At 39.4% G+C, this 21,726-nt stretch overlaps 1 protein-coding gene across 6 annotated transcripts in view; it reads left to right on the top strand.

Moving 5' to 3' along the window:
• Positions 1-21,726, top strand: part of HEPH (hephaestin) — a 218,329-nt gene that overhangs the window by 44,833 nt on the left and 151,770 nt on the right. For 3 of the 6 annotated variants that reach the window (XM_064278367.1, XM_064278368.1, XM_003412748.3), the window contains exons 6-10: positions 7,970-8,138; positions 9,307-9,443; positions 13,430-13,561; positions 17,127-17,338; positions 18,304-18,454. In XM_064278367.1, coding sequence (XP_064134437.1) covers positions 7,970-8,138; positions 9,307-9,443; positions 13,430-13,561; positions 17,127-17,338; positions 18,304-18,454 — 801 coding nt within the window. The remainder of the gene's footprint in view (positions 1-7,969; positions 8,139-9,306; positions 9,444-13,429; positions 13,562-17,126; positions 17,339-18,303; positions 18,455-21,726) is intronic. The other 3 variants (XM_064278369.1, XM_010592743.3, XM_064278366.1) reach the window with 2 other exon arrangements.

Genomic DNA, 21,726 nt, shown 5'->3' with positions numbered 1-21,726 from the left:
GCATTGTATCTGTATATTGCTTTGGGTAGTATTGATATCTTCATGATGTTAAGTCTTCCTATCCAAGAGGAAAAAGGATGGTATGTTTTTCCATTTACGTAAGTCTCTTTGGTTTCTTGCAGCAGTATTTTGTAGTTTTCTTTGTATAAGTCTTTTAAGTCCCTGGTTAATGTATTCCTGAGTGTTTTGTCTTTTGGAGGGCTATTAGAAATGATATTGTTTTCCTGATTTCCTTTTCACAGTTCTCTTTGTTGATGTAGAGGAATCCCACTGATTTTGCATCCCTTTACTTTACTGAATCCTTCTGTTAGTTCCAATAGCTTTCTTGTGGAGTCCTTAGGATTTTCTATACATAGGATCATATCATCTGGGAATAGGGATAGTTTAACTTCTTCCTTACCAATGTGAATGCCCTTTATTGCTTTTTCTTGCCTTATTGCTCTGGGATAGAAACTTCAACACAATGTTGAGTAAGAGTGATGATAAAGTTCATCCTTGTCTGGTTCCCATTGTCAAGAGGAATGCCTTCAGACTCTCTCCATTTAGAATGATGTTGGCTGTTGGATTCGTATAAATGCCCTTTATTACGTCAAGGCATTTCCCTCCTATTCCTATTTTGCCGAGAGTTTTTATCATGAATGGGTGCTGGACTTTGTCAAATGCCTTTTCTGCATCTATTGTTAAGATCGTGTGTTTATCTTTTGCACCATCCCTGCATACCTGTTATGAATCTCACTTGGTCCTGATGAATTTTTTTATGCTGTTGAATTCTATTGGCTAGAATATTGTTGAGGATTTTTGCATCTATGTTCATGAGGGATAAAACCAAAAAACAAACCTGTTGCAGTCTAGTTGATCCCCACTCATAACAACGCTGGTGGCGTAGTGATTAAGAGCTACGACTGCTAACCAAAAGGTTGACAGCTCGAATCCACCAGGTGCTCCTTGGAAACCTGTGGGGCAGTTCTACTCTTTCTTAAAGGGTTGCTATGAGTCATGAGGGATTTTGGTCAGTAATTTTCTTTTTTTGTGGTGTCTTTACCCTGGCTTTGGTATCAGGGTTATGCTGGCTTTATAGAATGAGTTTCGGAGTATTCCTTTAGGGATGTTTTCTGTCAGTACATCTTCAACAATGCTCTCTTTGCTTTTTGTTGACTACTCCCGTTTTGTGATTCTGATCACATGTAAGTTATTCCTCTTGATGGTGTCCCACATGTCTCAGTATTTTTTCATTCTTTTTTTATTATTATTGTTATTTGAACAGATTAGGGTCAAGGCATTGGTCTTCTATTCTTCTGATCCTGTCTTCCATTGTTTCAATTCTATTCCTGTGATTTTCCATCGAGTTGTCGATTTCTGCAATTTTATTGTTAAGCTTCTTGATTTCTGGTTGCTGTTTCTGCATCATTTCAAATTGTCTGTGTATTTTGTCATTTTGTTATTGCATTATTTTCCTGAATTCTTCTAGTGTTTATCTGTGTTTCCTTGGTTTTCCATATGTTTTTCCATGTTTTCCTTGATTCCTTTGAGGACCTTATACATAAGCCTTTTGAATTCCTTATAAGGAAGCTCCATTAATTTTTCTTCCTCAGGGAAGATCTCTGGTTCTTTATTATGGTTACTTGCTGGGGTTATCTTGCCCCCCCCCCTTTTTAATGTGGTTTGCTATTTTCCGTTGCCTCCAGGACATTAAGGAGTTATTGTATTTATTTCTTATTTGTATAATTGTTTTCTGGGTCCTTTTTTTTTGGTGATTCCTGGCAGGTGTGGCTTGAGTGGTGCTCTGGTCACTGAACTGGCTGTCCCTACCTGTCTTTGGGCAAGTGGACTGGTGGGTAGATGTGGGGGCTCAGGTCTCTGTTTACTGATCTTGCAGGGCAGCTGAGGGTGAGTTGGTTGGGCTTTGGCCTCCGCCTGTCTTCAGTTTGGTGGCTCAGGAGCAGGGAATGATGCTGTTCATACGGGTGGAGCAGCTGATGTGGTGGGTGTGGTTGGTGAGTGGGGGCATGCTCATCACCTCTCGCTGGTTGTGGGGGGAGGTGTGGATGGTAGAGGTGGTTGGCAGGAGTACATTCACACTGTCCACCTCTTCCTGGGCAGGAGGAGAGAGGAAGTAATGGCAGGCATATGTTCACTCAGTCTTACTGCAACTGCAGGAAGAGGGCGGAAGGTGCAGCAGGTGGGTAGATGCGTATTCACTCTTCTTCTGCCCTGTGCTGGGCAGGAGAAGGGAGGAAAGATCCTCAGGGGGATGCTCAAGTAGTTGTAGCTCCCCTGCCCATTTCTGGGCAGGTTAAGGGATAGAGTCACATCTGGCAGGTGCATACACAAAGATGCTTCCTCATGTCAGGCAAGGGGAGGGAGGAAGGGGCTGCCCAGTCACGGTTCCTCTGGCCTTCGCTGGGTGGATTAAGAGAGGCACACCTGGTGAATACGAGCACAGTGGTGCCCCCTTGCATCAGGTGGAGGGAAGGAGGAAGGAGATCCAGGGTGATACACACACAATCACAGCTTTTCTACCCCTGGCTGTGTGGGTAAAGGGATGGAGTCACACCTGGCAGATGTATGCACACAGGTGCTGCCTCGCACCAGTTGGCAGGAAGGAGGAGGGAATGGTGGGTGAGCTCTCTTGATGTCTTGCTGCTGCTGCCCTCTATCAGGCCCTTGTGGGAGGAGTAGGTAGAAGGTGGGCATACGCACGGGGCCACACCTAGTCTGGCTCATCAGATGGGCAAGGGAGAGTAGTGGACAGGGTTGGGTGGGGTAGAGGGGAAGAGGATAGGCTCATGTTATGGTCCCCTAGTCAGGCAAAGCGATCAGAGTATGGGATCTTCTGCCACCTCTGATCAGGAGGATGGTTTGAAGGGTAGTCCATTCCCCTGGCTAGGATACACAGGTGCCAGGGGACCTCACGTCTGCTGCAGCCAGTGAGTGGGACCTGTCCTCTCTAGAGTACAAGGAGGGGGTGCTGCCAGGGGACCAGTTGGGTGGGAGAGCTCCCACCAAAACTCCAATGGTCCACTGCCTTGTATGCACCACTCACCCCTGAGGTCAAGGGCCGCTGCTCTTAAGTATCTCCGGTTCTAGATCTTGCACCCTCCCTGTCTCTGCTTCTTTCCTTGTGTGTCTATAGAGGCTCTCTGTCCTTTTTGGGAAAGTTGTGAAGTTGCCAGATTGCTGCTGGCTTTGTCGTAAGTTAGCTGCAGTGGTCTGATATGGCTGATTGAGCTTGTTCATTTTATGTTACTCCTCTTTCATTGCTTTCCTTATTTCTTTCAATCAGTGCTCGGTTTACTCCTTAGACTTTCTTTTTTTTAATGTTCAGTGTCCCTGGATTGTTATTTGCTCTGTTTTGCTTTTTTTTTGGGGGGGTTGCTGTAGGGGGACATTATGGTGCATCTGACTAAGCCGCCACCTTGGCTCCAACTCTTTCAAGATTTTTATGGTTTTAATTCTTATATTTAGGTCATTGATTCATTATAAGTTAATTTTCACATGTGGTATAAGGTATTAGTACAATTTCATTCTTTTGCTTGTGGAAATCAGGTGGCTCCAGAACCATCTATTTATTTATTTTTATTGTGCTTTAAGTGAAAGTTTACAAATCAAATCAGTCTCTCATGCAAAAACTTATATACACCTTGCTATGTAATCCTAGCTGCTTTCCCCCTAATGAGACAGCACACTCCTCCTTTCCACCCTGCATTTCCCATGTCCATTCAACCAGATCCTGATCTTCTCTGCCTGCACATCTTGCCTCCAGGCAGGAGCTGCCCACATAGTCTCATGTGTCTACTTGAAGCTCACTCCTCACCAATGTCATTTTCTGTCTTATAGTCCAGTGAAGTCCCTTTCTGAAGGGTTGGCTTTGGAAATGGTTCCAGTCTTGGGCTAATAGAAGTTCTGGGGACCATGACATCCAGGGTCCCTCTAGTCTCAGTCAAACCATTAAGTCTGGTCTTTTTATGAGAACTTGAAGTCTGCATCCCACTGTTCTTCTGCTCCATCGGGGATTTTCTGCTGTGTTCCCTGTCAGGGCAGTCATCGGTGATAGCCAGGCACCATCTAGTTCTTCTGGTCTCAGGCTGATGTAGTCTCTGGTTTATGTGGTCCTTTCTGTCTCTTGGGCTCATATTTACGTTGTATCTTTGGTGTTAGAACCATTTATTAAAGAGACTATTCTTTCCCCGTTGAATGGACTTGGCACCCTTGTCAAAGATTACTTGGCCCTAGATATATGGCTTTATTTCTGAACACTCAATTCTACTTCATTGATCTGTATGTCTATCCTTATACCAGTAACACATTGTTTTGATTATTGTAGCTTTCTAGTAGGGTTTAAAGTTTGGTAGTGTGAGTCCTCCTACTTTGTTAAACTTTTTTCATGATTGTTTTGCCTATTCACGGGCACTTGAAATTTCATATGAATTTGAAGATTGACTTATTCCATTTTTGCAATTTGGTTGTTGGAATTTTGATATAAATTGTGTTGAATCTAGATCACTTTCAGTAGTTTTAACATCTTAACAAAATTTCTTCCAGTCCACGAATACAGAATGTCTATCTATTTATTTAGGTTTTTTAAAATTTATTTCAGCAACATTTTATAGTTTCTGTGTAGAAGCCTTTCATATCTCTGGTTAAATTTATTCCTAGGTATCTTATTCTTTTAGATGTTATTGTAAATATGATGGAAACACTGGTAGCATAGTGGTTAAGTAGTATAGCTGCTAACCAAAAGGTCGGCAGTTTGTATCCACCAGGCGCTCCTTGGAAACTCTTTTGGGCAGTTCTACTCTGTCTTACAGGGTCACTATGAGTTGGAATCGACTTGATGACAACGGGTTTTTTGGTAAATATGACTGTTTTCTTGACTTCCTTTTCAGATTATTCATTGCTGCTGTATGGAAGTACAACTTTTTTTTTTAACGTGTTGATCTTGTACCCTGACACTTTGCTGAATTGGTTTATTATCCTTAGTAGCTTTCTTGTGGATTCCTTGGGATTTTCTGCATATAGGATCATGTCATCTACTAATATAGCTTTATTTCTTCCTTTCCTATTTGGATACCTTTATTTCTTTTTTCTTTCTTAATTGATCTGGCTAGGACTTCCAGTACAATATTGAACAGCAGTGGTGGGGGTAGGCATGCTTGTCTTTTTCCGGACCATAAGTGGGGAATCTTTCAGTATTTCTCCATTGAGTATGATATTAGCTGTGGCTTTTTTTCATAAATGCCCTTTATAATGGTGAGAAACATTTCCCTTCTATTCCTAATCTACTGAGTGCTTTCAAATGAAAGGGCATTGGATTTTGTTAAACGCCTTTTCTGCATCAATTGAGATGATCGTGTGGGTCTTTTCCTTTGTTCTATGAATGCAGTGTATTACATTGACTGCTTTTCTAATGTTGAACCACCCTTGCATCCCTGGGTTAAATCCCAGTTGGCTTTTATTATGTCGTTATATTCAGTTTGCTAGTATTTTGTTGAGGATTTTTGCATCTATATTATAAAGGATATTGGTCTGTAGTTTTTTTTTTTTTTTCCTTGTGGTGTCTTTATTTGGCTTTGGTATCAGGGTAATGCTGGTCTCATAGAATGTGTTAGGAAGTGTTCCCTACTTCTCATATTTTTGGAAAAATTTAAGTAAGATTGGTATCAATTCTTCTTTAAAAATTTGATAGAATCCTCCAGTGAAGCCTCTATTTGAGGACTCTTTTTGTTGGAAAGTTTTTGATTACAGATTCAATCTCTTCACTTGTTATAGGCCTGTTGAGACTTTCAATTTCTTCTGGAGTCAATTTAGGTAGTTTGTGTGTTTCTAAGAATTTTCCCATTTCATGTAAGTTATCTAATTTGTTGGTATATAGTTGTTCATAGTAATCTCTTTTTTTTTTTTCTATACAGTTGATAGTAGTGTGCCCTCTTTCACTTCTGATTTTAGTTATTTGTGCCCTCTCTTTTTTTTCCCTTGTCATTCTAGGTAAAGATTTGTTTAATTTATCATTCTTTTCAAATAACCACCTCCTGGTTTCATTTTGTCTATTGTTTTTCTATTTTCTATTTCACTTATTTCTGCTTTGATAGTTTTTATTTTCTTTCTTCTGGTTGATTTTGGCTTAGTTTGCCCTTTTTCTTGTTTGTTTTTTAAGATGTAAAGTTAGGTTATTGATTTGTGATCTTTAATCTTTCTTAATGCAGGTATTTATAGCTATAAACTCCCTCTGAGTACTGCTTTTACTGCATCCCATAAGTTTTGGTATGTTGTGATCTCGTTTTCTTTCATCCCAAAGTATTTTCTAATTTCCCTTGTGATTTTTTTTGACCCATTGGTTGTTTAATAGTGTGTTGTTTAATTTCCACATATTTCTGAAATTTTCAGTTTTCTTTGTGTAATTGTTTTCTAGTTTCATTCTATTTTAGTCAGAGAAGATACTTTGTATGATTTTAATTTTAAAAAATTTATTGAGAACTATCAAGTCTCAATAAATATATAATATATAGTCCATTCTGGAGAAAAATCCATATGCACTGGAGAAAAACATGTATTTTGTTGTTGGTGGTGAGAAAGGTGGACCTTTAAGTTACCTTTTTTTACTCAGAACTCTAAGGAAGTACCTGGAGTTATTTGCAGTTGATTGAACATAGTGTGAAGGAGAGATTAAAAGACAGAAGGGATTCTGCAGGAGATCATGGAGTATTGTTGGTGAGTAGTGACATTCTAGTTGGGTTTCAACAGCAATAGAGTTGAAAGATTTGGTTTTTAGAGGAAAAATGGTTGAAGTTATGGCACACTGTATTGAAGAGCATCAGAGGTGAGGAGAACTTCTGAGGCAATGGAAAGAGGACTAGATAAATAGAATGTTTGCATTGTGATCTCAGCTGTAATGATGCTTCAGAGAGATAATGTGATTTTGAACCTGAAAGACTAGGGGGATGATGAGACCAACATAGTGGATATAATAGAAGAAAACAGGTACTCAAGATTTTCAGTTACAAGATGGGAACTTAAGTCTTATCTCTACCACTGATTAGCTGTGTGATGTTGGACAAGTTACTTAATCAGTCTGGTCCTTAGTTTTCTTCATATGAAAAAGAGGACTTTAAAATCCTGTTTCACAGAGTGGTTGTGAAGATTGAAGTAGATAACATATGTAAAGCATCTGACACAGGGCCTGACATAGAATGCATACTCAACAAAAACTAATATACTTTCCCCCTCCTTCTTCACACCTCAGAGTTACAATTTACAGAATAGAAATAATGATTGGTAGGAATCTCCATAAGCTGTTGTGAGGCTCAAATGAGATAATGTAGCCGAATGATCTTTATAAGCTGCTAAGCAAATGTAAGGCAGTAACATCCATTACCATTATGCCTTACTACAGCATCTTATGCATTTGGAGACATTATTTAGAATATGCACTTCCGTGTCAGTCCCAAATATGAAGCTTCATCCCTGTGTATAAAAGGAGTTCCATTATTTTTGGAGTTTCCTAGTTAACATAGGACTTATGTTTCTTTTTTAATTCAATATTCCCACCAACCTTGTGAGGTGGATTTCAATATTCTACCCACTTACAAAAGAGGGACTTAGCTCAGATTGAGTAAATGACTTGCCTACAGTCTTACATATAGTGGTAAAGCTTGAGCTTGGACTCAGGTCTCCTGACTTCAAGCCCTGTGATGTTGCTGCAATGTAAACCTGTTGCAAAGACAGGACTAAGGATCTAGTAAATGAGTCAGTGGTTGTGTCAGCAGATGGAGATACTTTAATTCTGACCTGGGCTTCCTCTGTCCCATCCAAGTTCTTGAGGAGCATAAGAATGTGGCCTGTGGTTTGGCAGGGTTAAAGAGTCTAGTGGAGGATGGGAGGGGGAAACACTAGGAGAAGGAGGAAGGTGGGTCCTCTGAGTAGAAATATTGTAGGTTGGAATGGGGTCGGTCATAATGTTTTTTTTCTCCAGATGGCATGCAGGCACTCTACAAGGTCAAGTCTTGCTCCATGTCCCCTCCTGTGGCCCAGCTCACAGGAAAAGTCCGTCAGTACTTCATTGAGGCCCATGAAATTCAATGGGACTATGGCCCAACGGGGCATGACGGGAGCACTGGGAAGAGTTTGATGGAGCCAGGCAGGTAAGAGGTAGTGGGCTCCCTTTCCCTGTTCTAGGTACAGTCCCAAACACCTGTTGTCTTCCTTTCAGAAACTTCTTACTCCACTTAGGTTATAAAGACTGTCTGGCTAGGGTTACATCACAACTTTTAGCCAACTTCTTGTGGGCCCCTGGGGAGAATGTTCTTGGGAAACTGTGGGTAATAGAGTTTTTTGTAGAGTTAAGTCATATCACCAGCAAAGGGTTCTAGCAGAGTTTTAGGTTGGTCCTGTTAGACACTCAAGACATGTTCAGAAAGAAAGGCCAAGGTGGGGCCAGATCTTAAGTCAGTTTTTTTCAACCTCTTCTTTATCTCACCCATTATTTATATCCTTGCTCTTTCCTTTCTCGTCCATACTCTATAGGATGCAGTTGAGCAGGGATGCAAAGCACACTCAGAGAAATTTAGGGAGAGGAGAACCAACCTGATTTCTGGTCATTCCATGCCCATTTTTTTGGAAGAATTTCTCCAAGTTCTCTTGCTTCTCCCATGATCCAGATAGGGGTAGGGTAGAACAGTAAGTTATTGCCCTCTTTAGTTGGTAGGCCTTATTTATGCAAATTCACTGAGAAATAATTGATGCCAGGTCTTTCACAAAAGATGCAGTTAGTAGATGACTAGGAAGGGACATAGGGGAAGATTCTAGGGCACCCATGCTTATTCTTCCAGCAGGAAATAATGGAGTGGATCTGCAGAAAACTTAGGAAAGTAGATGCCTGAACCTCAGCGTGGGCTTTAGAATCTCCAACTGGGCTTACCAACTTGTTGGGCTTTCATTTTGGAGTGAAGGGTATTCTTGGTTAAGATGAAAGAGTCATGAGTACCTGAGGTTGATTAAAGACACATGTAGACTATGTAACTCCACAGGACAGAACTAATACCAGTGACTGGAACTTAGAAGCAAACAGATTCAGCTTACCATAAAGAAAAACTCCTCTGAGCCTGTGCTTGGAAAGTCTCAAGTGGAAGCTGCATGTCATTTGTTAGGGGTGTTGATAGAGAAAATACCTTCACTGGGTGGGAGTTAATCTGTATGATCTCTGAGGTCCTTTCTAACCATGAAGATCTATAACTTGATGGGACCCAGGGTGAGAAGGGAGTACTTTGGTACCCAATGAAATTATGTGACATTTGCCTTTTTATGTGCCAGTGGATCAGATAAGTTCTTTCAGAAGAGCTCCAGCCGAATTGGGGGCACTTATTGGAAAGTCCGATATGAAGCCTTCCAAGATGAGACATTCCAGAAGAAGGTAAAGCTAGAGGAAGAAAAGCATCTGGGAATCCTAGGTAAAGAACCCTTAACTTATGAAATCCATTGACTACAGCCAAAGAAGTGGGGGAGACTTGGAAACTGCCTCAGAGGCACAGTCTAGGCCAGCATTTTCAAACGTGAGTCCCAAGAGATTAGTATTGTGTGAAAAAGGTTTGAGGAGTGATTGCGAAACAGTAGGCTAAGCATAGTTAAATAGTGTTTTGCAGCCTTTTATTCATTCTTGTTCATCATAGATTTTCTAGATGGGAATAGAGTATGTATCATTTCTCACACTTATGTTACAACTGAATCTTTTTCCAGTGAACATCTTCCAGTACCACACTACTGTACAGATCACACTTTTAAAATTGCTTCTATAGGGGTATTCTTGAAGATATGATCTAGATAAGACAATAAGATTCTCCAGGTCCTTAGATGTGTGGAGCCAGAAGAAAGCTGACATGACATAGAGACTTGCTTTCTATGGTGAGGGATGGAGAATCAGACTTACAACCTAACCCTAGAGAAGATATCCAGGAAGTCTAAGTAACAGTATTGAAACAGTATAACAAGGTTAGGTGTGGTTTGGTCACTTGGTGGAACCAGGAATCAAAATAGATTAGATAGGGTAAACTTTGGAAATATAATGAATCTTACTCTGGGGAAGTGTGCAAAGACCTGGAGATAGAAAACCAAAAGAGAAGAACACGCTCAGAATTTCTCAAGCTGAAAGAACTGAAGAGAAAATTCAAGTCTCAAGTTGCAATATTGAAGAATTCTACAGGGAAAATATTAAACAACTCAGGAAGTATCAAAAGCAGATGGAAAGAATACACAGAGCCACTGTACCAAAAACAATTGGTCAACATTCAACCATTTCAAGAGATAGCATATGAACAAGAACCAATGGTACTGAAGGAAGAAGTCCAGGCTGCACTGAAGGCATTGGTGAAAAACAAGCCTACAGAAATTGACAGAATACCAATTGAGATGTTTCAACAAATGAATGCAGTGCTGGAGGCGCTCATTCATCTATGCCAAGAAATTTGGAAGATATCTACTTGGCCAGCTGACTGGAGGGGATCCATATTTGTGCCATTTCCAAAGAAAAGTGATCTGACAGAATGTGGACATCACTAAAAAATATAATATCAAATGCAAGTAAAATTTTGCTGAAGATTATTCAAAAGCAGTTGCAACAGTACATCAACAGAGAACTGCCAGAAATTCAAGCCAAATTCAGAAGAGGACGTGGAACAAGGGATATCATTGCTGATATCAGATAAATGGTGGTTGAAAGCAGAGACTACCAAAAATGTTTACCTGTGTTTCATTGACTATGCAAAGGCATTCAACTGTGGGGTCATAACAAATTTTGGATAACATTGGGAATTCCAGAATGCTTTATTTTGCTCATGAGGAACCTGTGCATAGATCAAGAGACAGTTGTTTGAACAGGACAAGGGGAAACTGTGTGGTTTAGAAGGTGAGCATCAGGGTTGTATCCTTTCACCATGCTTATTCAATCTGTATGCTGAGCAAATAATCCAAGAAGCTGGACTATATGAAGAAGAACACAGCATCAGGATTGGAGGAAGACTCATTAACAACCTGCCATATGCAGATGACAGAATCTTGCTTGCTGAAAATGAAGAGGACTTGAAGCACTTACTGATGAAGATCAAAGACCACGGCCTTCAGTATGGATTACACCTCAACATAAAGAAAACAAATTCCTTACAACTGGGCTAGTAAGCAACATCATGATAAATGGAGAAAAGATTGAGGTTGTCAAGGATTTCATTTTACTTGGATCCACAATCAATGCCCATGAAAGCAGCAGTTGAGTAATCAAATGACGCATTGCATTGGATAAATCTGCTCCAAAAGACCTCTTTAAAGTGTTAAAAAGCAAAGATGTCACCTTGAGGGCTAAAGTGCTCTGACCCAAGCCATGGTGTTTTCTATCGCCTCATATGCATGGGACAATGAATAAGGAAGATGGAAGAACTGATGCCTTTGGATTATGGTGTTGGTGAAGATATTGAATATACCATGGACTCCAAGAAGAATGAACAAATCTGTCTTGGAAAAATTGCAACCAGAATGCTCCGTAGAAGCAAGGATGGCGAGACTTAGTCTCTCATACTTTGGACATGTTATCAGGAGTGACCAGTCACTGGAGAAGGACATCATGCTTGGTAAAGTAAAGAGTCAACGAAGAAGAGGAAAACCCTCAATGAGATGGATTGACACAATGGCTGAAACAACAAACTAAAGAATAACAATGATCATGAGGATGGCGCAGGACCAGGCAGTATTTTGTTCTGTTGTACATAAGATTCTTGAGAGTTGGAACTGACTTGACAGCACCTAACAACAAAAACAACACTCCTGGAATAGGTGTGCATCAGTTGATTCTAAGAGATTTGGACGTGGACAATATGCTCTGCATCAGCTGGGAATCAGGACTGGAGGAAGACTCATTAACAACCTGCCATATGCAGATGAAATATAAGGAGCAAAAACTCACCATAGGAAAGAGGGCTGGCAGTGAGTATTAAGGAACTATCATTGACTTGGGTTCAGTATGGATCCCCAGTATTTAGGCAGGGGTGAAAAATTAGGTATGGAAATTGAGTAAAAACCAAAATAGAAACTCAGATCTAGGCTTAGAGCCAGCATAAGTGTTCAGAGTGCTTCTAGTTGGCCTCAAAGGTGACCAAAACTAGGTAATAAGTGATGGGCAGTGGAGCACACAGAAGCCCAGGAATCGTGGCTAGACTACCTAGTGCAGGTCCTGGATAGAAGATATAATAATTTTCTTTGGTCATATTTGCTTTAGGATTGAGCCAATCTCAGACATTTAAATAGGTCCTATCAGGAGCTCTGGTGGAACAATGGTTAAGGTCTCTGCTGCTAACTGAAAGGTTGGTAGTGGAACCCACCCAGCTTCTCCATGAAAGACCCTGGCCAGCTGCTTCCGTAAATATTGTTGTTGTTAGGGGCCACTGATTCAGTTCCAACTCATAGCAATCCTATGTACAACAGAATGAAACTCTGCCCGGTCCTGCGCCATCCTCACAATTGTTGCTATGCTTGTTCCCATTGTTGCAGCCAATGTGTCAGTCCATCTCACTGAGGATCTTCCTCTTTTTTGCTGACCCTATACTTTACCAGGAAACTCTGGTGGCATAGTGGTTAAGTGCTATGGCTGCTAACCAAGATGTTAGCAGTTTGAATCCACTAGGTGCTCCTTGGAAACTCTATGGGGCATTTTTACTCTGTCCTATAGGGTCACTATGAGTCGGAATCAACTCGACAGCAGTGGGTTTTTGGTTTGCTTTACTTTACCAAGCATGACGTCTGTCTCTAGTGACTGGTCCCTCCTGATATCATGTCCAAAGTATGTGAACAAAGTCTCACTATCCTTGCTTCCAAGCAAATACAGCACTCTGGCTGTATTTCTTCCAACACGAATGTTAAGACTGCAGCCTAGAGAACGCAATGGGACAGTTCTCTCACGTGGGGTCACTATGAGTTGGAATTGCCTTGAAGACATCTAACAACAATAACAACATCAGGAGATGCAGCTATAAGAGCTGTTACAATAAAGTTAGGGGGAATGGGATTGGACCTGACAACAAGGTGGGGGAAAGTCTTGGCTTCAAGTCCTGGCTCTGCTCTTAATCAGCCATGTGAAAGTGGGCAGGCCATTTCCATCTCTCTGAGCTACAGTTTCCTCATCTGTAAAACGGAGATAATAACTCCTGCCCTATACACCTTAAAATGATATTTGATTATGAAAATAAGATAATGAATTTAAAAGTGTTTTTTATGTAGAGTATGTAGAATTTCTCACGCTGCAAATTGCAGTATAGTCGGAAGAGATTAGTATTCTTATTATTGCAAAGAGATGGGTTCTCTGTTTTTTTCACCTTTTGCTTCCCCTTTGCTTTCCCTCACTGCCCTTCTGTTTACCACTGTTTTCATTCTAATTCTCTCTCCTTCCCATTTCCAGGGCCAGTGATCCGGGCTGAGGTGGGTGACATCATCCAGGTAGTCTTCTACAACCGTGCCTCCCAGCCCTTCAGCATTCAGCCCCATGGGGTCTTTTATGAGAAAGACTACGAGGGCACAGTCTACAATGATGGTGAGCAGGCAGAGTTTCCAAAAAACATGGGCTGCAGGTGGTAGCTGGTGGCTCTAGAAGGCAAAAATTGGGGGAAGGAGGAAGGGAAATGGAGGCAGAATTAGTTGCAACAAGTGGACGTTGTTTAATCAATGAATGGTAATATAGCAAGGCAGAGCTGGGCTCAATATACGGGACAACTTCTTTTATATTTAAATTTATTTTGATTAAAAAATAAAATGTATATTATGGAATTTGGAAAACAAAAAATTGCAAAGGAAATAAACATCATTCACAGATAAATTTCCATGTACATTTTGATGTATTTTTATTTTTCTGTGCTGATAAAAATGCATGTATTTATAGATTTGAGATCATATGGTTTATGCAGTTTTTTATCTTGCTTTTCTCACTTGGGGAGCAGTGATGGTTCAGTAGTAAAATTCAACTTCCAACCAGAAGTCCCAGGTTCGATTCCCAGCCAATGCACATCATGTGCAGCCACCAGTCATCTGCCAATGATGCTGAACAGGTTTCAGCAGAGCTTCTAGACTGACAGACTAGGAAGAAAGACCTGTCAATCTACATCTGAAAATCAACTGGTGAAAATCCTATGGATTACAACAGGCTGTTCCCTTTGTGCATGGGTTCACCATGAATCGGGGGCTGATTTGATGGCAGCTAACAACAACATTCTCACCATTATATTGTGACCATTTTCCATGTAGTTATAATGTTATAAACATTTTAATGACTATATAATACTCTGCCGTATGTATTTGCCATAATTTATTTACCTTATCCTCTATTGTTTGGACGTGTAAGTCCCACCTCCAGTATTTTTTAATATCATAAACCATGTTGCAATGTCTGGTTGTATCCATACATCTTGGTTTGCAATTTGGATTATTGTTTTAGGAGAAAAATCTAGAAGTGGAAATATTAATTCCTTGTTTTCTTTAAGAATAATATTAAAACATGTTAGTTCTAGGCAAAAATTATCAAACAATATGAAAACATAAAGGTCAAAAAGTTGCAGAAAATCTAGAATAAAAGGACATTATATAGTGCAACTGGTCTGGCCTCTTCAAGAAGTCAATGTCATGGGAAAAAAGAAACTAAAGAAACATAACAACCAAATGCAATGTGTGAATCTTGACTGGATGCTCGCTGTAAAATACAGTTTTAAGAAAAAATTTAGAAATAAATGGAAAAACTTTGATATAAACTGGATATTAGATGATATTAAGGAATTTTCCTAGGTGTGAAAATGATATTGTGGTAACATAGGAGATGCTCGCTGATGTATTTAGGAGGAAATGTCATGATGTCTGCATTTTATTTCTAAATGCTTCAGCAAAAACAAAAACTGTGTGTGTGCGTGTGTGTGTAGTTATACATACACATAGGTGTAAATAAAGTAAACATGGCAAAATGTTAACAATCATTCCTAGGTGTTAAATGGTAGGGTGATCTTCGTACTATTCTTTAAAGGTTTCTACATGTTTGAAAATTTACTGAGTTAGAAACAAAAAATAAGTAAGATAAATTAAAACCACGCTCAATTATATTACTCTATTGTAAGCTATAAATATCCTTGTATATGCATCTTTGCACACTTTTGTGATTATTTCTTCAGAATATATTTCTAAGATGTGGAATTGCTGTATCAGAAGGTAAAATTTTTGATGTTGTTGTGCACTGTCAGGTCGACTCCAACTCATAGCAACCCTATATGACAGGGTAGAAATGCCCAATAGAGTTTTCTAGGTTGTAATCTTTATGGCAACAGATTGCCAGCTCTTTTCTCCCATGGACAGGCTGGTGGGTTTACACTGCTGACTTTTCAGTTAGCAGCTAAGTGCTTAAATTGCACCACCAGGGCTATGTCCAAGTTGCTTCCTGGAGAGGTTTGTAGTCCCATCAATTTTCAGTTTCATCAACAGGGGCGTGAGAGGGCCCCTTTCCTCACAACTTCACTAGCACTGGGACAACCTTTTTGTTTGTTTTGTGAAAGTATACACAGCCAAAGATACATCATTTCAACAATTTCTACCTGTACAATTCAGTGACATTGGTTATATTCTTCAAGTTGTGCTACCATTCTTACTCTCCTTTTCAACTTTACTCCACTACCATTATCTTAAACTCACAGCCCTCTAAGCTTCCCATCCAACCTTTCCATTTGCCATTATCAATTTGATCTCACACAGATAATTCTTTTAAAGAGGACAGTACTCAAAGCAGATGTGATTTGCTAATTTAAATAATCTTTTCCTTTTTTTTTTGGTTCAAAGAAGATTTCAGGGAATAGTTTTGGTTTAAAGTTTAAAGATTTCCTCAGCACAATAGTTTTAGTGGCTCATGCAGCCTCTGTGGCTCCAGAAAGCCTGGATTCCATGAGAATTTGAAATGCTTTCCCACATTTTCCTCCTTTTGATCAGGATTCTTCCATAGACTCTTTGATCAAAACATTCAGTAATTGTAGCCAGGCACCATTCAGTTCTCCTGGTCTCATGTCAAAGGAGGCAGTTGTTCATGGCGGTAACCAGACACACATTCAGTTTCCTCCTCTGATTCCTGATTCTCCTTCCTCTGTTGTTTCAGGTGAACGGAGACCAATTGTTGTACCTTGGATGGCTTGCTAGCTTTAAGACCACTGGGGCAGTCTTTGCAATCCGTGTTAACCTTACAGTCTTATACACAAAACAGCAGCAACAACAACACTCACTGTTATGATTTGCATCTGTTTGATTACTTTAGGTTGAACGTTCTTTCCAACATTTATTGTGAACTTTACTTACTGTTTTTGTGTGCATGAACATTTTAGGGTTTTTTATACATTTTATTAGTTTTTCAATAAGGGCTATTCCCATTTAGACTAACTCTTCATAGGTAAATGAGAGGGGTAGGTGCCATCTGAACCACTTCTCGCCGGCATTGATTATCATAATTTACAAAATGTTTGATAATTTGATAGGCAAAAAGTTATCTTTCCCTTTTCATTTTTCATTTATTTTATTACTAATAAGCCTGTACATTAGAAATATGTATATATACATATATATATTTCTGTGCATTGTGTGACCATGTCCTGTGTCCACTTTTAAAATTACAGCTTTGATGTCTTTTCATATACACACACATGCATATATACATACATATAAAAAGGAAAAACTGATCAACAATCAAAGTCATTCAAAGACGAACCGGCTATGATGACAGGTAGTGAGTCTCCCATCACTAGAGATTTTTAGCAGCTGTAAGAGATATAAGAACAGATGAATGTATGTTTTCAAATGACTGTAAGTTTTAAAGTCCCTTTTATTTCTGAGGTCCTATGATTTTGGAAAACTGAAATATAGGGAAGTTTAAATCGTTCCAGTTCATATAGAAAGTAGCGGCAGACCTAGAAACCAAACTTGGGGTCTCTCTCTTGACTTCTAGCTCACGGTCCTTCTCAATATTCTACTCACTGCTAACCCACAGAACTGGTTTTGTAGTTTCTGGTCTTTACCCCATGTTTGGAGCTGATGGTTTTCACTCTAGTCATTGTGAATAATGAATCCTATGTTTTTTTATGCAGGCTCATCCCACCCCGGTTTGGTGGCCAAGCCCTTTGAGAAAGTAACATACCGTTGGACGGTACCCCCCCACGCTGGCCCCAGTGCTCAGGATCCTGCCTGTCTTACTTGGATGTATTTCTCTGCCACAGATCCCATCAGAGATACAAATTCTGGCCTCGTGGGCCCCCTGCTGGTGTGCAAGGCTGGTGCCTTGGCTGCAGATGGCAAACAGGTATTGCCAGAGCTTCTGGCTGGGAAGCCTGCTGGTAGGAGGATGAGGCTGGGTGTGCTGAATAGGACTTATGCATGGAGCTAGGTTCCAGAGGTGAGGGCATAGAAAAAAATTAACCAAGCTGTTGAATCACAAAATTAGTTGTTGTTGACGTCATGCTATTTTGCATGCTATTCTTTCACTCACAAAACACACAACTGCCCTCAAAACACACAACTGCCTTACCCCATATTCTTTCCATTTTAGCTCCTCCCATCATCTTCTGTTTTTTTTTTTCTCATCTCAGTGGCTCCTAACCCTTGCTCTTAATCCATAAATCTACCTTAATATTTGCTTGTATTCTTTCATATCTAGCCCACCATTTCTATCTGTGTAATTTTGGGCAAGTTATCTAACTTCTCTTTGCCTCAGCTTCCTCATCTGTAAAAAGAGATTAACAGTGAAAGGAAGTACCTCAGGTTTCTGTGAAGATTAATTAAAATAATCCATATAAAGTGCTTAGCACAGTGTCTGGAACATAGTAAATACTCAATAAATGTCAGCTGCAACAGCAATAATAATAATTTCTTTTCTCTTATTTTCTAATTTCCCGCAGAACCCTCCCCTGCTCTCCTGGCTACCTTCACCCACTCCTCTCCCCAGGTGATTCTAGATCCTTGCCTATTTTACTCAGTGTACTCCTTAATCCTCATCTTTTGCTTCTTCTCTGCCTCCTTTCCTACATTCCTCCCTTCTGGTATTCTAATTCCTCCATATTGTGCCTTTATTCTGACTTCTTTTCATCCACTTGCAATTTGAGATTAGCCTAGGAGCAACAATTGTAGCTCTGGGCAGGAGGTATGGGCATTGCTTTGAGTATGGGAAAGAAAATTAGAATCAGGTTCCCTTGGGTCTGCAACTTCACAGTCCACAACTGCTGAAACTATTGTCATTCCTTCCTCCGATCTTCTCCACTTGGCCTGCAGAAAGGGGTGGATAAGGAATTCTTTCTACTCTTCACTGTGTTGGATGAGAACAAGAGCTGGTACAGCAGTGCCAATCAAGCGGCTGCTATATTGGATTCCCGACTGCTCTCAGAGGATACCAAGGGCTTCCAAGACTCCAATCGGATGCATGGTACGGGCAATACCTTTGCTCTGGGCTACAGATAATGGTTCCCAAGCAAAATATAACGCTAACTTTAACCATGGCTCATCCTTGAAAACACTGATCCCATTTGTCAACCCTGCACAAGTGAAAAGCTAGATTCAGAGATTTGATCTAATACAAAAATCCTTTAGGTAGCACCTTCTTGTGCCCTGCTCTGTATTACATATGGGGGGGCACTGGAAGAAGGGATTGGCACAAGAGGAATAAGCTGGGCTGATACCTCTGAGCTTATCTTCCTCTTCCTATTTCCTACTACCACTCCTTTCCTATGCCATATGCCAGACAAATGGACTATTTTTCTTTCCAGGAATATGTGTATATATGTGTGTGTGTATGTGTGTATATATATATATATATATATATATATATATATATATTACTTTTGCAACCCTCCACCTGAAATTCCCCTCTTTACATCTTTGCCCTCTGCCTGTGAAAATTCTGCCCATTCCCTAAGGTAATATTCAAAAGTCACCTCCTCTGTGTAGCCATATATTATCACCCAAGGCCAGAGTGATGACACCTTCTTCTGAAATATCATTGCATTTTGATTAGACCATTTTAATAGCAAGTTCCATATACTTTTTGATACTATAGTTACTTTTTTATGTTGCTTTTGACTTCTGCTATGGTTTTTGACTTCTGCTAGAGTACAGTCTCCTTAAAGGTGAGTACTGGGTGTTGCTTATCTCTATATCTTATACACTACCCTCTACACTGTCTAACACACAGTAAATATTTATTGGATTAACGAACTAACAAATGAGTGGGTAGGTGGGTGAGTGAGTGAATAGGAAGACATGACCCCATCTTGCAAGGAGATCCTAGCATTTTGGAATGAGACAAGACTAATAACATCCACAAAAAAAATTAGAATGATACAGGGAAGTCTATAATTAAGTGCTAAATTGTGAGGAACAGCTTTTAAGTGACATAGGACTTCAGGAAAAAAGAACATTGAGGAGAAACAATCAAGAAAAAGGATCCCTGGTCCTTTGGTTAGAGAACAAACATCAGATGAAAACCTGAATCTAGGATGCAAGAATGCATCAGCTAGCTACCAACCTAGGTAATGAACTCTCAATGATCACTCAGAACTAAAAGATTTACAACAGTGAACCAGAGAGGTTAATCATAAAACCACAGCAAAGTCAGAGCAATAAAAGAGGGAATAAACACTATAGGTAAAAAACTTTTCAAATGGCTACGTAGTCAATGCAATACTGAGTAATAAAAGACTGGTTCAAACTTAGGAAGATAAGGGTAAATTTTGAGGTAACCACAGAGAAAGTTAACAAACTCATCAAAATAAAGAAGAAAAACAAAGTCTCAGTAAACATAAAATCTACAAAAACAAATGGAAAAAACCCACAAACAAAAGGAATTCAGAACAGGAGAGTAAGAGGAACAAAGAAAATGTCAGCACCACAAAAAAAAAAGACAGCAATAATCTCACACCTATCAATAATTACACTGAAAGCAAATGCCTTTAATTTACCCAAAAACAGACAGAGAGTGACAGAATGGACTAAAAAAAAAAAGCATCCATCAATATGCTGTCTGGAGACACACCTTAGAAATAAAGACACAACTTTATTAAAACTCAAAGAATGGGAAAAGTATATCAAGCAAACAGCTTCCAAAAAAGAGCAAGAGTGGCAATACTAATCTCAGATAAAGGAGACTTTAAAACAAAAACCAACATAAAAGGCAAAGAAGGGCATAAATAATGATTAAAGGGACAATCCATCATTAAGACATCACAATAATAAACATGTACATTCTCAATGACAGGGCTACAAAATACATAAAACAAACTCTAACAGAACTGAAAAGAAAAATTGACAGTTCCACAATAGTAGTAGTAGATTTAAACACACTATTCTTGGTAAAGGACAGAGCATCTAGAAAGAAACTCTATAAAGATACAGAAGATCTGAAGGCCACAGTCACACAACTTGACCTCATAGCTTGACACAATAGCTGCAAAGTACAAATTCTTCTCCACCACACATGGAACGTTCTCGAGAAAAGACCACATCTTAGACCACAAAGCAACCCTTAACAAAATCCAAAACATTGATGTAATACAAATATCTTCTCTGACCACAATGCCATCAAAGTAGAAATTAACAACAAGAAGAGCAAGGGGAAAAAATCAAATACATGGAAACTGAATAACACCCTGACTAAAAACCACTGGGTAATATAAGAAATCAAAGAGGGAATAAAAAAATTCCTACAATCAAATGAGAATGAAAACACATCATACCAGAACTTTTGGGACACAGCAAAGGCAGTGTTCTGAGGTCAATTTATAGAAATAGATGCACACATCAAAAAAGAAGAAAGGGACAAGACCAAAACATTAGCTATACAACTCAAATAAATCAAAAGAAAACAGCAAAAGAAGCCCACAGCCACCAGAAGAAAGGAGATAATAAAGATCAATGCAGAAATAAATGAAATAGAGAATAGAAAAGCAATAGAATCAACAAAACCAAAAGATGGTTCTTTTAAAGAATCTACAAAATCGACAAACCACTGGTCCAATTAACAAAAGAAAAACAGAAGACGCAAATAACACAAATAAGAAATGAAATGGGGGACATTACAACACACCCAACTGAAATAAAAAGAATCAGAGTACTATGAAAAAAAAATTCCAACAAATTTGAAAACCTAGAGGAAATGAAATTTCTAGAAACACATTACTTACTCAAACTAACATAAAATGATTCTGAAAATCTGAACAGACCCATAACAAAAGAAGAGATTGAAAGGTAATAAAAAATAAATAAATAAACTTCCAACAGAAAAAAAAAAAGCCCTGTCCCCGATAGCCTCATTGATGAAATCTACCAAACGTTCAGAGAAAGGCTTACTATAAGTGGAAAAACATATCTTGCACGTTGATAGGAAGACTTAACATCATAAAAATGTCTATACTACCAAAAGCAATCTATATATTTAATGCAATTCCAATCCGAATCCCAAGGACATTCTTTAATGAGATGGAGAAACAAATCACCAACTTAATATGGAAGGGAAAGAGGCCCAGGATAAATAAGGCATTACTGAAAAAGAACAAAGTGGGAGGCCTTACTTTACCTGATTTTAGAACCTATTATACTGCCACAGTAGTCAAAACAGTCTGGTACTGGTACAACAGACACATAGACCATTGGAACAGAATTGAGAATCCAGACATAAATCCATCCACATATGAGCAGTTGATA

This window comes from Loxodonta africana, chromosome X (genome assembly GCF_030014295.1).
Source record: "Loxodonta africana isolate mLoxAfr1 chromosome X, mLoxAfr1.hap2, whole genome shotgun sequence".
Lineage (NCBI taxonomy): Eukaryota > Metazoa > Chordata > Mammalia > Proboscidea > Elephantidae > Loxodonta > Loxodonta africana.
Note: the sequence above shows the minus strand (reverse complement) of the source record. Positions and strands in the feature narration are given on the sequence as shown.